The sequence below is a fragment of the Eleginops maclovinus genome, chromosome 23 (genome assembly GCF_036324505.1).
Source record: "Eleginops maclovinus isolate JMC-PN-2008 ecotype Puerto Natales chromosome 23, JC_Emac_rtc_rv5, whole genome shotgun sequence".
NCBI lineage: Eukaryota > Metazoa > Chordata > Actinopteri > Perciformes > Eleginopidae > Eleginops > Eleginops maclovinus.
The window spans coordinates 17,806,477-17,823,086 of record NC_086371.1 but is presented as its reverse complement, the minus strand read 5'-3'; the positions used below and the strand labels follow the sequence as shown (position 1 = coordinate 17,823,086).

Sequence of the window (16,610 nt, the reverse complement as noted above, 5' to 3'; positions counted from 1 at the left end):
CAAGAGGGATTTATTCTCCTCATAATGAATTGATACTTTTAGGTATGATAGATCTGTGTGTCTGAGAAAAACTCATTTTTTTGTATTGTAGTAAAAAGCAGCCAACGGCTTTTTAAAAAACTGATTGTGTTTTGTGGATGCACATGATTACATTCCTGTTAATGGACTCAGAAAATCAATGGAAACACTTGAAATGTGAAATATTAGTAAATGTAAGCTGCAACAGTGAGAGTACATGAAAGGCAGCGGGGGATATCAGCTGAAGGAGCCTGGAGGAAGAAGAGCTGCGCCTCCCACACAAACACACACTTATAAACCACCACGTCTTTCACACTGATCCCTCCAACCTCTTCGCTCTGCGACATGCATTTCTCTCGGAAATTCTGCTCACATCGGGTAATTGTGTGCAACCAAGGACATTAACATTTATCTTAACAGTTTTTACGATCTTCCCTGTCTTCATTTTAGTGTAATGGTGTGCTGCAGCTTTGCAGGAACAGTGTGTACTGACAGGAGCAGTCTCACACTTAATTCAAAGGCCTCCACCAATCCCCTGCTGCCACAGAGTGCTGTTGCCTAGCAACCACGTAGTGTGATGCAGGGAGGTGTGCTGCTGAGGGCCAAGGTGGTCAGCCTTGATCATACTCTCATCAGGAGCCATCAGCCTGCCAAAGGCCATATTCACAGCAATGTGTTGGTAAAAATGACCGTGTTAGAGAGCGAAAACAGGAAGCAGCACAGACATGGTAACAGTGTCGTCTCTACTGTAGGTGCCAGGAAAAAAAAAAAAAACATGACAGAAAAGTTGGTATCTGTTTTTATTTCCCAAAATAGGCACATTTAATGAAAACTACAACAAAGCAAGAAACAAATGGAAAAATGTGAGAGGAGAATAAGAAATAAAAAGACAATTTCTGCAAATTTCCCTTGGAGTTATAGCTCTTGGATATATATATATACACTCTATATATCCTCTTCTCCGGTTTTCTGATGCAAACTTGCAACCCGGCATTATTACTTCTTCATTTAAAATGGATGTAAAGAAAAGTTGGCTTGAGCTAGAATTTCTTTTTTTTAAGGTTCATTTGGTCTCCAGTTTCTGTCCGAACTCCTTGATGGTGTCTGTTGCCTTGTCCGCAGCTTTTCCTATGGCAGCCTGTGTCTGTCTGCCAGCTTCTACTGCAGCTTCAGAGTCAGAGGGAAACAGAGGAGAAATATTCAGGAAGCTAAATGCCAAATCATCCATATGAGGCAAATTGCATTTAATTTGATTAAGACTGTCAAAGTTTTTTTTTAGAACTTGATAATTATATATTTATGTGCATTTAAAAAGCCCCAAAAATAAATAAATTAGGTTATCATATTATCCCTGCAACATCTAACAGAGCTACATTTGAATCAATTTGTATTTCCATAGTGATGAAACACACACACAGTGTTACACAATCAAATAGCTCATTTTATCATCTTATCCTACATTGACCATAATGTGGGATCAAAGTCCTTTTATCTTCTGACAACTTGTAACTGAGCTCGTGTCTGCTCAGAGTAATATATCCAGTATCAGGTCATAAAGCTTCAAAGATAGAGGAGTGATCACTTTACCAGTGTTGGCTGTTTCTTTGGAGGACTCTGCCACCTGCTGCACGGCTTCCTGAGCTGCTTGCACTGTAAACACATGACAGAGACTTACAGTGGTTGACCTCAGGAGAAAAAAACTCATAAATACCTTACACTCCAAGTCATTTACAACTTAAAGACAAAAAACTAGGGACATTTATTGGAATAATTGTAATCAAGTAGCTTTTTAACAAAGAAAGACAAACCCTTGAGAGCCTTTTCTCTGTCTACCAGACCTTACACTTGCCCAGTGTCACCTTACAGCTGTAGCTTTGTACCTGCAGTATCTGTGACTCCCTTTGCGGTCGAGTGGCTCGTGCCTTTCAGGCTCTCAAAGGACTTCTTGAACGAGGCCATGGCTCCAGTCTTTGTCCCTGCAGGCTCCACACATTGGTCTGAGCCGACAGCGGCAGCAGAGGCTGTTTAATACTCTCTGTTTGAGCCCGACACCCCCGATCCTGCACGTTCCAGCTGGATTAACCCAAACAAAACCCAAAGAGGCCCAGTCAGACTGGCATCCCAACGATGGCCGAGTCCTGCCAAGGGCAAGAGCCCGCTCAGCAGATTTGACACATCCTGTAATCAAACCCCCAGACAGGAGTGAGCAAAAAGGGAAACATGTGAGGACGATGCATAATAGATCCTCATTAACAGCAAGCAGAAAATCAACCAGAATTGGTTACAAGAGGCTAAAAGTCCAATCAGCGATCAATGCCAAAAGGGAGTTTAAACATTATCACACAACACTAACACGGTTTCTTTTTTTACTTTTTATTTACAGAGGAATGTATGTCTGGTTTAACACATAAACCTTTATATTGACAAGTCCTGCAGTTTAAAGCACGTATTGATATGACAACCATTATGATTTCAAGACATAATATATTGACCTTAACTTGTTAAAATCTTCAGTACACGCAAACACACGCACACACAAACATGTATACTCTGTCAATTTCTAACAGATTTACTGGAATGATTTCACAAGCAACTATAAAGATACAATGTAAAAAACTCTTACTTCCAAAAAGTTGAAAGTAATTTCCAAAATGAAAAAGAAAAGGAAAGAACCCACAAACAGGCATTGTCGACACTTAGGAGGATATTATTGTTTCTCATATCTGCTTGCAACCGGAAATATTTAATTTTTTCCACTCCCAATGTCTCATTGGAAGATGATGAACATCTATTGCACATTTCTAAATACAGTAACACACAGGTACAAAGTCACAAGCCCCGGATCTGGTCTCATTTCATTGGGAGGGAGTCAAGGAAATGAGACAGAGAGGACACATCCTACATCTCAATAAATACCTACACCCAACACATTACATTAATAACATGACATTTACAATATATAATAATAAAAGATTTGTCTTGAAGGAAGAACATTTTTCAGTGGGAATGCTTGTCTTTTTTGTAGGTTTTTTTGCAACGGGGGTATAATTGTAATAGTTTCAGCATTTGTCCTTTTTATTATTAGAAATATTATTGTGCTGCTGGTTTGTTGGTGGCTTGGACTGGTGCTTTTATGCCTCTGGCTCGTAGTCCTGGCCCTGGGGAAAGAAGAACCGATTTTAGGAGACAGGTCACATGTTAAATTCAACATTAAGACTCTAATATATTAAATAAATTAAACTTAAATAAGTTTAAAAAGAATAACTATGACAGAGTGCTTATGGTAACAGATAACCACGCTCTACTGAAGGTAATGATGTCACTATCTCAGCTGGGAGCTCCTCTGCTGTCTCAGTGTCTCTCTCCAGCCTGCAGAGGGCAGCACAAGCCCACACCAGCTAAAGGATGAGTAGTGAGCACATTACCAGCATCCTCGTAACTCGGCACATGCCTCCTACACGCATATGGCCTCCAGGAATGTGCATTAGGTCATCTGATGAATTCACAAAATCAAACGTGAAGCTGAAGGAAACCCTCCTTATGAAGGCTTGGCTCAGTCTGCAGCACTCCGTATTCACAGCAATGCAGGTAGGGAGACCCTGACATTACCCACAATGCACTGAGGCAGTCAGCGTCATCACCACACCCATTCAGACAGAGCTCATACAGCTCTGGTGTGGAGGATGGGGGAGGGGAAAGCAGTGCGGAGGAGAGGAGAGAGATGGAGCAGGGCATGGATGACACCAGCCACTGCCTCTTTGAAACTCACTTTTAATTTGCATCTCAGAGAATATCTAGGTTTTATTCCTTGATGATGCAATGATGCTGGAAAACAACATCTGACATAATTCACTGAATGAATTCAACATCATTATTATTATGTACTTTAATCATAAGATATACAATTAAATTAATATTTAATATAAAAACAATTTTCATTGTGTGATAATAATTGTATTTACTCCCAGACATTTCAATCTGTATTCAAACGATTGGTTATGCAGACCTACACCCACACAGACCCACACCCACACACACACACACACACACACACACATCGTTCAGTGTGGGTAGGACGTGCCATATTCTCTGTACTCACTATGTGGCACTGGCTTGTTTTTAGTTCCAGGGAAAGTAAAATTACCTCAGTGTGAGCTGTAGTATTTGTGTGGGAAAGAAGTGGGGAGAGGGGGCAAGTGTGAAGTGCTTTTGAAATGTAATACAGCTAAAATGTGTAACCAAGCAGGACTGAATCTGCTTTCTGGCTTTACAGTTCTGTACAGGTTGGATATATAATTAAGCTATAAAGCTATAGTTCATTATAGTACAGAGACAGGAGCTGATTTATCGCAGGGCAGAGACATGTATGTGCTGTGTGTCGTGTTGGTTACCTGCTGGGAGTCATCATATGTCTCCCCTTCTGGCTCCAGCATCGCCTCTCCCTGGCCCTCCATGGCCTCCTGCCCGTACTCCTCAGGCTGTAGACACAAAGATAGGAAGGAGATGAAGAAGGACAAAACACAGTGACAGAAGCAGCTACACACGTGTGGTCACATCTTAAATTCAAGACACAGATCCAAGCGTCTGAATGTTTGAATTGTTGTAAATACGGAAAGATCTTGGAAAAACCCAGAAAGTGGTTTAACAAACATTACCACTTCATAAATCCACAAAGACTGAAGAGCATTTTTATAAAAAACGTTCTGCTAAAGAAATCTATTTCTTTATTTTGTATGAAATGTCAAACAAAAGGTAATTTAAATGTCCATATCCAATCTTTAAATTCAGTGATCAATAGTAATAAGTGTTGTTAATTAACCTTGTGGGACCACTTTGATCCAGCATTAGATATCTTGAAGAATGCAGGATGGATTTACAAGAGCTTTAGTAAAAGCTTTAATGTTCCACAGAGGATGAACTGTTGAATATTTCCTTGACCTTTCATATAGCACTATCATGGGGTCCAATAATTAGATGGCTAAAATGGAGAACATTACACCTTCCCTTCATCAGTTACCTGTGGTCATTGTGAGCATGTTAGCAAATGACGTAGCGCGACTGTGGTTGCGAGGGCCGCATTTCAACCAGAATGTTGTGAGTTTCATCCCAGCCCGTGCAGTCAACATATCGATGTATCCTTGGGCAAGATGCTCAACTGATGGCATGGCCAATGGTGTGTGAATGTGTATGAATGTTGGTTCCCTACAGCAAGTGGAACGGCTCTGCATGAATGAGGAGTGAATAGGTGAATGACTTGCATTATGTAAAGCAGTCTGAGGGGTTTTTAAAAGACCTGATAAAGCGCTGTATAAGTACAGTCCATTTACCATTCACATTTAGATCAAACACACAGCTGGGCCAAGTACAGTCTCACAGAGCTGCAACCATGGCTGTCGAATCTTGGCCCCCTTTGATGGTTATTTATTGTTTGTGAAATCTATCGCTTAGCTCTAATGTATAACATAATGGGGGGCAGAAACTGGGGCTAGAGAAGAATCAGCAGCGCATTAGTCTCTCATTACTTCTCTCACCTATTCAGTCTATGGTACTCAGAAAAAAGAATATTTAGGTTTAACAGGAGACATCCATTTTTACAAATGGCTTACAGATGTATAAGCGACTTTCTCTAAAAAAGGATAAATGCGTTTCTAAAACAGCCGGGAATTGTGGTTTTCAGTAACCATTACTCAAACAGGAAACTATTTTCAGCTGTGGGTTTTACAAACGTGGTGCTCTGGAGAGTATTTGCAGCAGCAAGACCATAGTGGTTGCTTTAAAATATACTTAAATGGCCTGTTTATAGTCTCCAAATGCAGCATTGTGCCCTGATGACGTGTTTTGAACCATTTGTATATCAAATTGTGGCATAGAGCAGTAATATTATCAGGTAAGAAAGATCAATTCATTGTTGGCTTTGTCTTTATTGGTTTCAATGACAAAACTAAAGATATAGGATACCACAAGTTTTTGGCTAATGCTTGTTTTCATTATTGATTTATATAAGTATTTTATTCTTCATTAATCAATAATAATTGTTTCATTAAAATAATGAAAATGTAAAGTCCCAGTGGTTTTGGCACTCCAAAAACTAAGAAATTCAATAGGATTACTTTGAGTTTACTTGAGATTACAAATGATTCATCCATTCACACAATAGATTTTATTATTTTTTATCCACTAATTGATTGGTGGACCTTTCGTTTGCACTAATCAATAGAGACACTGGTATTGATTGATATCTAAACTGTGAGAGTATCTCTTCTTGAGAGCTTTCTGAGGCAGAGCGCGCCATCATTGCTGCACATGCTACTACGAGCCCTTAAAACAAAGCTAGTGGGTCACCATGCACTTATTTTTAAACGCAGCACTAATCAAGTCAATTAGGTCAGGAAAGAAGAGCAGACTGTAATCCTGTGAACAGTTTCACGCTGCTGTTTCAGCTGTAAGCCCACCAACGCGATTATCATGGACTTACAGGCTTCACAATGGGAAACCGCCATAAAGATACACCTAATCAGATGGATCATTGCCTGAGAAGAAGTAAACAAGAAAAAGACTGTTTACTACAGTGCCACAGTGAAGATTTCTTGTGTCTGATTGGTCACATTTAAATTCAGATGAGACAAGATAAACCTCGAATTGAGACCATTTATCACAAGGCTCCTAAACATTACTTTAATAATATCTAAACATTGTATTATATGCATCAATGTGCAGGTGCAAGTGTGGAGCAGCATACTGGCAATTTTTTTCTAGAAATACATCTGAAAGATAGAGTCAAAAAGAGCAAATGAACAGCCCAACACAAGCTAGAACTGAACAAATGGAGTAGTTAAGGTCAAAAGTGGAACAATTTGTTGTCAGTGTTGAAATGAGTAGTTTATCACTCATGTAGTGCCTCTTAAAAGCATATTTGAGCAGGCTGTCAGATTTACTAGACTAATGAGTTAGTGGAGAGGATCCAACTCTGAGGGATGAAGGCTTTGGACAGCAAGAGGACCTCAATGTTTCACTGACATTCTGATAGCCAAAGACAAATGCACGACCGGGCCATTTAACAAGCAAAAAACGATGAGTGAAGTGAGTGAAGTGTGTATCACTCCAATTTCCACAGTGAGCTATATGTTGTTGCTTTCCATGTTCTATGTTTATGGAAAGTTAAATCTGTTTCACCTCTCTCCTTGGATCAAAGTGTGCATAACCTGATCTGAGAGGAGACAGAGAGCGGTGATATTAGTGGAGGTCCGCAGGGGGGCAGGTTACAATAATGGAAAAGCAGCTGTGTGTTGTAGAAAGCTGATAGTCCCACTGAGAGATGGTTCAGGGTCATTTAAAGTACCTGAACATAAAACAGGCAGTGAGCTTAGGCTATATTAAAGACTGAAGGCAACTCAGAGATTAATTGTTGTGTGGAAAAGCAATACATCCTCAGGAACCCTCAAGCGTCCTACAATAAAAAGTGTAAAAGAAAGCCTTTAAACAGTGGCATGAGTTTCTATATCAACTGTATAAAAGCTGTCAATCAGCACTATATATTATATATTTAGTATTTTTTCTCTGGTGGGAAAAATTAAAGTTCAGCAAAGTCAGTGCTGACAGCAGAGGAATAAAACAGTCGAGGCCAGTATCTCTCTATCGAAGTGACACGCATATTTATCAGGCCGTGTCTATCCCTGCTGTCTAAATCTGGCTCTGCTACAACTGCAGTCATGTCCAGAATGAACACAACTTACAGCAAGTTGCCAACTGTTAGTGAGGCTAGGATCTGGAACAGAAGTTAATATTTTCTGTAGCTGATTCTTAGGCACGTGTGCAAAAAGAGAAATATCCTTATAAGAGATTAACAGCAAGCTGCTGCACTGTTACCATGCACACACAAGGCAGTATGTAGTCGTATAGACCATGGGAGTTTTTTAGGGACTCAAAGTTTGGATATGCTGCCTTGATTTTCCCCCTCTTATGCTTATTTGGTTGTGTCTTGTGAGTCTCAAAATGTTCTTGAAGTAACATATTAAATTGCTGGAAAATCCTTTACGAGCAATTTTTCTACAACAAGAGTGTCTTTTAAAGCATTTGGCGGTTGTATTTAGTATATCGGCAGCAATAATACCGCCTTTCATTGGAGAGTAAAGATAAGAAAGGGTTTTTAAAAGCCTTATTGTATTGCATTACCAAATCCATCCCTCCAAGAAGGTCGAAAATAGTCAAACTATTATTGCAACAATTAAATCAAAACTAAAATAATAGCTAAGGGAACATTAAAACAACTAGAAAGCACTGAGAGAGATTTATCACAAAGAAATCTTGGACATTCCCTGGTTCCCTCTTCTTAAAGGTAAGGATTTACAGTATTTTACAGTTTTACAGCTCTGGTTGTACATCATTCATAAGAGACATACAAAAAAACGCTATACTGACCAAAAATCCTTAGTATATAATGCTCTTAAATATGGATTGCGGTTATCAATCACTTCCATGTCATGAAAAAGATAAGGGCTGACTTCCTGTAGTTGTGCAGGAACACACTGAAATATGTCTGATATTAGGAGCTGAAGAAACTACAACAATGTGTTACACTTCACGATGTGTGCTAGCAGGGAGCTGATGGGGGCTGTAATGGCGTACATACATTCAGGTCAGCAGGGAACTCGTCCTTCTTCCCCAGGCCGGTGGCAGCGACCATGTTCCCGACAGCTCCAGTGGTCTTCTCAGCCACTACAGGCAGAGACACACAAACATCATATACACACTAACACACACACACACAAAGCATTATCTCAACAAATTCAGCAGGCAGATTAAAAGCCTGCACATTTTGTGCCCTCTTTTGTTTCTAGATTGATTACTATCCATAATGACCACTCACACATGCCCTCTACAATACACAAACCCTCCCCCATCACCAGAATGAATTAGCCATTAGCTAGTTAGCAGGGAGTGTCTGGTCAGTGTAATGAAACAGATCCTGCTACAGTGATGATGTTAAGGTTTAACTAACGGAGGGAACACTCACCTGAGCCCACACTGTCTTTGGCCTTGCTACCTGAATGAATGAAACAAGAAGTATATTAGAAAAATGTTGACATTTTGCGAATATTCAAGGTTCATTATCTTTTATGTTTGTAGATATGGGATATTTACCCTTGACTGAAACTAACCTCTAAGGAAATATTTTTGACCAACTTTAACTTTTACCACCTTCATGGTTCGTATATCACCTGACAAAATGACTCACAACACATTGATATTAAATATCCAGAGGCAATAGAAAACCAATATGGCTGCAGCTCTTTCCTGGTACTTTCATTCTGAGGAGTTATTAAACTTTGTGGCTGGCTGAAACCAAAACCACTGATCAATTCTCTGAACTATGGCAGATCTCATCCATCTACACTGAACGCCGTCAAGACATTTGGGCAATCTACTGTGTGCCCACTGGGTCTGACCACTCTAGCTTTGACATCCTCTCTACTGTGCAGCAGTCACATGCCTTATTGGTCCCTGAGGGCCTTTAAAAGCCAACCAAGGACAGACCAAATGATGATGAAGTGCAGAGCCATAACTACAAAAGGCGAGCCTCAAAGCAAAACATACACCTAAGATTAAATGCATTTAACCATCTGCTCTGGTGAAGTGCAGCTACTGCCCTACATCTACTGTAACAGATAATGGATTATAGCCGTAGGTAAGAATTAAGAAAGATTCATGATTACAAAGGACTATTTTGAAGCCCATTCTCCTTTAGGCATTAAAAAAACCTTAGTGCCAAATGACCATGCTGAATGTAACAGCTTACTTTAATACACACTTTCTTGATTATCTGTAAGTAAATGTGTTGCAACATGATGAGATTCTTAAGTTGAAATGGAAATATCATAGTGTGTAGTATGTAGGTCGTGTGCGATTAGAAAATAGCAGACTAAGTTTAGTTCTTGGGTGTGTCATACACTGAGACTGTCATTAGAGCATAGAAAGAGGCTGTCCGTTGTGACATTAAATGACAAGCAGCGTTTTCTCATTTCCGCCTCTCATTGCCTCACTCAGGCGCACTGCTTCGCTCAGCAGGGTGGGCGGTCTGCAGCAGCTGTCAAAAGGTGGGCCACAGGCCTATCAGATCACTCTTACCCCTCCTCCAAGAGGGCCCTTCAAGCAAATCATAGGCAGCTTTCTAGGGCACCGCTATGCTCTACGAGCAGCACGCAGAGGCACAAAGATGCTCCTTTCCCTTTCTGTGTACCACAGGCTAAATGATGAGACACGAAAATGAGCCTGAACGTGTTTCGACTGCAGATCGTCAAGATTGTATTCTGGTTATGAGTGACAGGGACACGGTGCTAAATATGTAGGCTAATTGGATTTCATCTAAATGCAGACACATCTGACAACCCATCCTGGAATACCCAGACGTCCCTCTATACACCCAAAACAGTGCCTGTGAATCAATGTTACAAGCTTGTGGCTGCACAGCCACCAGCAGGGGGTGGTCACTGGAAATTTGGCCCCCTGACACATGCTGAAAAACTGACAAATAAATATCTGTATGGCTGGCAGGCTCCAGGATGCTCTGAGTCACTTTCCCTCCCCCATTCACCCCCAACACGCTGAGCGTAAGCAGAGCTGGACAATACAGAATAAATTATTTATCACAAATTCCATGAGGTTTGTTGGTGTAGATACCTTATTTGTAGTTATTCAGAAGAAATGGTTAGTGTTACATTAAAATATTGGTTAATAACAAATTGTGATTGTGAAGAAATAACCTTGAATTATTGCCTAGCAACACAAATATTTAAATTATTCAAAGCTTTTACAAGTGAAGAGAAGAGCTGGAATATGTTGACTGTGAAAGCATGCATTTCTAAACATTTCAATTGGACCTCATGGTGATCAAAAAGATTTAAACAACGTTCTTGTCAGTTCGTAATAAACCTTCAACAAGCTGCTTGGAAATCTTTTTTCAGGTCTCCTTCCACCTCCATATAACATTGTGTTTTAGAGAGCTGAAACCAAAAGTTATCTTAATGATTAGTCAAAATAGTGCCCCACTAATTTCATGAATGTTTATTATTAATGTTTTATGCATTTTTCAGTTTTCTCTGCTCATTCGACTGACAAAATAGGACATTCAAGACACATGTGGGACTTGTGGGACGGACATTTTCACGATTTTTGCTCATTTTATGGACAAAATGATTAATGTGATGGTGTCCAACACAGAAATCTTGTTAAAGAAAAAGCAGAGGCCTTTGGTGGGTTTATCTCCAGGAGGTGACCGTTGGCTGGGGCTGTTTTACAATATGCTGCCGTCAAATGCACTGGCATGTGGGAAGAGCTACTCCCACCCTCCTGCAGCCCCACCCCCACCCATGCTCCAATCTCCAGGAAGAGATAGGAACAGTCAAGTCAGCCGATAGGGCACGAGGATATTCAGAGCTTTGTATATTGCATCATACACGGCAAAACAACTCCTTATCCAAGGGCATCCTTTAACAAAACTACTACTGGATAGCCATATAGTATAAAGGGACATTTCTTATAAATGGTGAGTGCATCAGCCTGCGTTGATAAAACTAAAATACTGATAAACTGCCAGGCTGATTTTTTGTATTTAATTATAGCTGCAAAAATAAACTAATGTGAATTTAAAGATGTGCTTTGAGTTGTGCTTAACATGCTTTACAATGTAACATGAATGTTAACTGATAGCACACACTGACTCTAATAATACAACTGTACATAAAAAAGGAAAATAAGAAGGTGTTATATTGTCATCTAGTTGTGTTGACTAAAGCATAAAGCATTCCTTAAATGATGAGAGGAACAGATTTCTGCTATTGATATGAATGTATAACTTAACTATTCATTTCAGGACATTAGGAAATGCTGCAGGAGTTATATTCTCTCTGCTGATTTTTGCTGCTCATGTATATAGGAAAACCATTAACAGTCACATAAACTATCACACCATCTTAACTATAATTCAGATATATTGTTCATGTTTTATTCTAATTTTCTTACATTTATTTATACTTCTTGAGTTTTGTATTTGCTTATATTTCAGTTTGTCCAACAGTACTCCAAAAGCAAATTCCTTGTACACGAAAACCTGGCCTTAGACCAGATTCTGATTATAGATGTGCCTGTGTATGATCTGCATCTTAAATTACCAAAAGATTTGTGATCGTCTTACCTACAAACATGACTCCTTCTTTAGTCTTTTCAGCTGCAACCGCAACTCCTTCCTTGGTCTTCTCTGCGGCCACAGCCATGCCCTCCTTCGCTTTAGACAAACCCTTCATAAACACATCCATCTTGGCCGATAACTGTGAAGAGATACCTGCTGTTAGTCACTACCACTGCTGTACACATGTGATTTAACTTTATTGTTAAGCATATGTGGCCTTTAAAAGCGTATATGCATACAACCACCTCCATTATATCTAGCTATTTCTACAAACATTTATGTATATATCAGGATATTTTACGGTCATACTGTACGTTATATCAAAGAAGGCAGCAGCGCCTCCTCTGGTGGAGCCTGACAACTGCAGTGCAGCCATCATAGTATAACCCCTGTTCACTCATGCATTCAACCCCCCTTTCACATCCTCGTAAAAGCATGAAATATTCAAAGAAAGAAAAAAAAGATTTGAATGAAATGGTTAATTGTGGACGCGCTCATTAAATATTGCACGCATGTAATGCTACTCTCAGCGGCAGAGAGGAGGCAGGGCTGCGCATGGGAAAAAGAGCAGGCCCTTTGAAGGACTGTACATCATATTTCACTAGATGGTGGCATTATTTCACAAGCTACACAACGATGCTGGGGGAAGGGAAGCACGATCCACACTATCAAATGTACGCGCATCACGGTTTTAACGTAGAATTATGTGGATGTAATCTGAGCTGGTCCGATCACACCGCAAGGGAAACATTTAAATAAAACAGACGAGGCTGCAGACTAACATCACGAATTATATTATTGCATTACACACCGATCCTGCAACAGTCCCATGCTGGCTGTTGCAGGTCAATCCTTTAATTATCACATTCATTTAATTTCCTGATGTCGAACATTGACGTTTGCAGCAATGCCTGGATGCTTTTCTTTGTCATTACATAGACTCTGTCTATTTGCATTTCTGTGTAATTTCCAGACACGATTTGACGATACTAATAAACGCATTTATTAAAAAAATTATTATGGCGGGGACCTTTTAAAGTTGTTTCCAGCCAGTTGCAACCCTGTGCCTTAAAATGACGACGCTCACGTGCATACTACTCAAATAGTGGTGACCTCTATATGTTTAAATAAAATGACAGAAATAAATGTATGAATGAGAAAAAAAAATCCTTACCTATTTACAAATAGCCGTCGACTTGTCCCCTTTAGATTCTGTTGCACAGTCGAGTCACACTATCGTCTAACTGGATATTCAGATGATCACTAGGTGGGCCTTCCTTGGGCTGATATGCTACAACAGGGACGGCCCCCTTCACAGGATGGTGGAGACTATCACGCCCCCCTTCTGCTCTCCCAGCCCCTCCCCTCTCCATCTTTACTGGTTCCCTCCACTATATTGATCACACATGTCTGGTCCAGCAAACAAATGACCTTAATAAAGCCAAACCACCTCTGTCCCTTTTCTATTGCAGCAGTTAGATCTCGTGTCCTTAACGAAATGTATAGTTGTACAATGATAATGTATAAAATGACTATAGGAATATTATGATAAATGGACTATCTTTAATTGGCACTGAGTTCAATAATATGGACTACAGGTGAAATTCTTATCTCCTATTTTTTAAGACGTAATACACTTTCATTTTTAGAACTTTTAAACCACCTGACCTACTTCACTCATGGACTCCATTTTGGATTGAAGCATTGCATTTTGGTTTGTTACCACCACCCCTTGTTTCACTAAAAACAGTTTTCATTGCCTTTCATTAAACATGTAATCACTCAGTAAAGGTTTAATTTCTAGTAATTCATTGCATTTCATCTTCTAACTGCTCAATTTAGTCAAAGTTGCTTTATAGAGTACACCAAAGACTTTCATGAGGTGGAACACGTTTAAAATCACCCTAATCCTGTGCAGTGTGACAATACTGGCATTCGTAGAGCAGGAGTGTGATGTGAGGGTAATACCATTTTGTGTAAGAGATAGGGGTATACTGATTCGGCATCACGTTACTGCTGCAGCTGGATATTGATTTTTTTTTTTACCAACCCAGGAGGTTAATTAAAGCTTTGAAAAGAGAAACACGTAGAAAGTCAGTCAATATAATATTGTGTAAAGATTAAACAATTCAACAAAATCACAGGGATTGTGTAATGACAGAAGATTTTCAACGCAGGATTTTAGTCCTTAAGAAGTCACATGGTAACAGCTGCTTGGCATATTTAATTGAAATTCAAGCTATGCGGTCACGAGCTCATCCTGAGTTTATGGTGTATTTATTATCGACTGCAGCGACTGTTCATCAGCCAACCAGAGCAGAGGATGAGCTCAGATCTTATAATTGAACATTCCGTCAGGGCACAATGCTCTTCCGGGCCGAAGTAGAACAAGAGAAGAGTCAAAAACACGACATTGTGTTAATAATGGTGTCGAGAGAGTGCACGTCCCCCCGAGCTGATTTACGTCCTCGGTGGACCACCCCCTCCTTTTTTACCCGTCTCTGACGTACATGCAGTGACGCAATCCTCATTGAAGTGGGCGAGTGATTGCGAAATCGTTTTTCTCCCCACAAACCCCGCCCAGTTTGAGGAAATCCCAGATAACTACCTCTCCTTGAAATCTCCTGTTTCATCTGGTCTCAGAAAGTATGATTAGGCAGGTTGTACCTTTGGTCCGGCTTGGATTTTGGCCATTATGTCATGTCTCCACCACCACCAATGCGTTTTATTAACAAAAAAGGGGAGTGCATCTGTGCTGTACCAGCCACAACTAACATTCACCTACCATTGTTAGTCGGGAGAGGAAACAAACTTTAAGTATTTGTTTCCGATGGCTTTTTAGGCAAACATAGAGTATACAATCATCTTTAACACATTTTCCATCCTCCTACCAATTCACACAGATCCATGTGATTTCTGATTTAAACACTAAGTACAAAGATTCACTCCCACTGAGTCCCAGTCAGGCGCTGTCCATGGTCCTGAATACAAATGTGCCTCTGTCCATGGTGCTGACCTTCTCCAGCCAGAATCACACAGTCCTGCAGGACTGGGTGCAACATGACAGGGGGTGACTGAAGTCTTCAATCCACACACTGCAAGAACTTTAAATACACTTAACTGAAATTGTGCTCTAAAGCAGACTTTCTCCAGGAGAGGAATTCATTCAGGATCAGTCTCGGTGTCCTCACTGACTGCTGGTACTTGTTAGCCACATCTGCCCTCTTCTGGTCTTTTGTGGTAATAACATGCTTAATTTTGCATTTATGGCATCATTTACTATAATAGCTTGACTATTAAATGGAAGAGCTTATAATGAGATATACTTATGTTCTAACGATAACACAGACACCATTTATTTGATCAACTGGCTGCTAACAAACATCTACTACGTCCATGTTAGCACTATTCGTTAAAATATTAAAAGCAGCATTGTCAAATGGATCTAATTCATTAAAACAACAAGTAACTATATACGTTAAGTTCATATGCTTAGATCCAAGCAACTATTTAAATAAACACTATTGCATTGATCTTTAGGCAAAAGGAATAACAATTATTTTATAAACACCTAAAAAGTAGGTCACCATTTACGTAATCACACTTTTTTTGTTGTTGTCATGATAGAACAACACATTTTTAAAGCTCAGCGGGACAATATTTATCGCAATGAATCAAATCTGTAATTCATTATTTTTGAGAAAAAAGCCCCTTAAATAACCCACAAAATAATAATGATTAGTTTTCTATTTGACTCTATTAAATCTACAGTCAACATTTGTTGATGTAACCTATGCACTTTCGGCTCACACTTGGGACCATAACACTTTATACAATCGAATCAAGCTAACTACATATATATTTTTTTTATGGTTGCATTGTTATGTGTTTGTCAAAAATCCCCCAGTGGGACAGTAAAGTAAAACTAAATTAAACTAACTAAATGCTGCTTAAGAACATTCATACTGTAAAAGAACAACCCAAAATATTATTTAAGGTTATAAGGAAACTCTTCATTACTACTCTATGTGTTTTGCTCATTCACAATCAAAGGACTCTGAGCTGGGCCTCAGCGGCAGCGATGAGTACTTAGAGTAAAACCAAAAAGTGCCTGGAATTTCTTGCCAGGCTCTTGAAGTCCCCAAAGGAGTCTGAGAAGTTGCCAAATCTAGTGACACAGTTGCTAGAATGTAGAAATAGCGAGGGTTTCAAATCGGGCCCATTGAGTTGTGCATGCTCCTTTTTAACAATAATTGTCAGACAGTTATTAAAACACCCTCCCACACTTTAAAAATGACTAATATAGCAGGTATTCACTTCAACCAACAGCGGTTATGTTAGACCTACTTGTCAGTTTGGTTTCCAGTTACAATAATTTAGGACAATAATAAAACAATAAAGGATTATT

At 39.6% G+C, this 16,610-nt stretch overlaps 1 protein-coding gene across 1 annotated transcript; it reads right to left on the bottom strand.

Moving 5' to 3' along the window:
* Window positions 1-2,375: 2,375 nt before the first annotated feature.
* Window positions 2,376-13,549, bottom strand: sncb (synuclein, beta). Its single transcript, XM_063875864.1, has 6 exons — window positions 13,377-13,549; window positions 12,209-12,341; window positions 9,032-9,061; window positions 8,648-8,733; window positions 4,410-4,496; window positions 2,376-3,176 (listed from the first exon to the last, which is right to left on the bottom strand). The coding sequence occupies exons 2-6, from the start codon at window positions 12,327-12,329 to the stop codon at window positions 3,150-3,152; spliced, it is 351 nt and encodes a 116-aa protein (XP_063731934.1). The 5' UTR covers window positions 12,330-12,341; window positions 13,377-13,549; the 3' UTR covers window positions 2,376-3,149.
* Between the last annotated feature and the right edge of the window lie 3,061 nt (window positions 13,550-16,610).

Coding starts and splice junctions, on each gene's coding strand:
- sncb (XM_063875864.1), bottom strand. CDS start 12,329: ATGGATGTGTTTATGAAGGGTTTGTCTAAAGCGAAGGAGGGCATGGCT. Junction 8,734..9,031: donor CAAAGACAGTGTGGGCTCAG/GTGAGTGTTCCC, acceptor CTCTGCCTGTAG/TGGCTGAGAAGACCACTGGA. Junction 4,497..8,647: donor AGTTCCCTGCTGACCTGAAT/GTATGTACGCCA, acceptor TTGTGTCTACAG/CCTGAGGAGTACGGGCAGGA.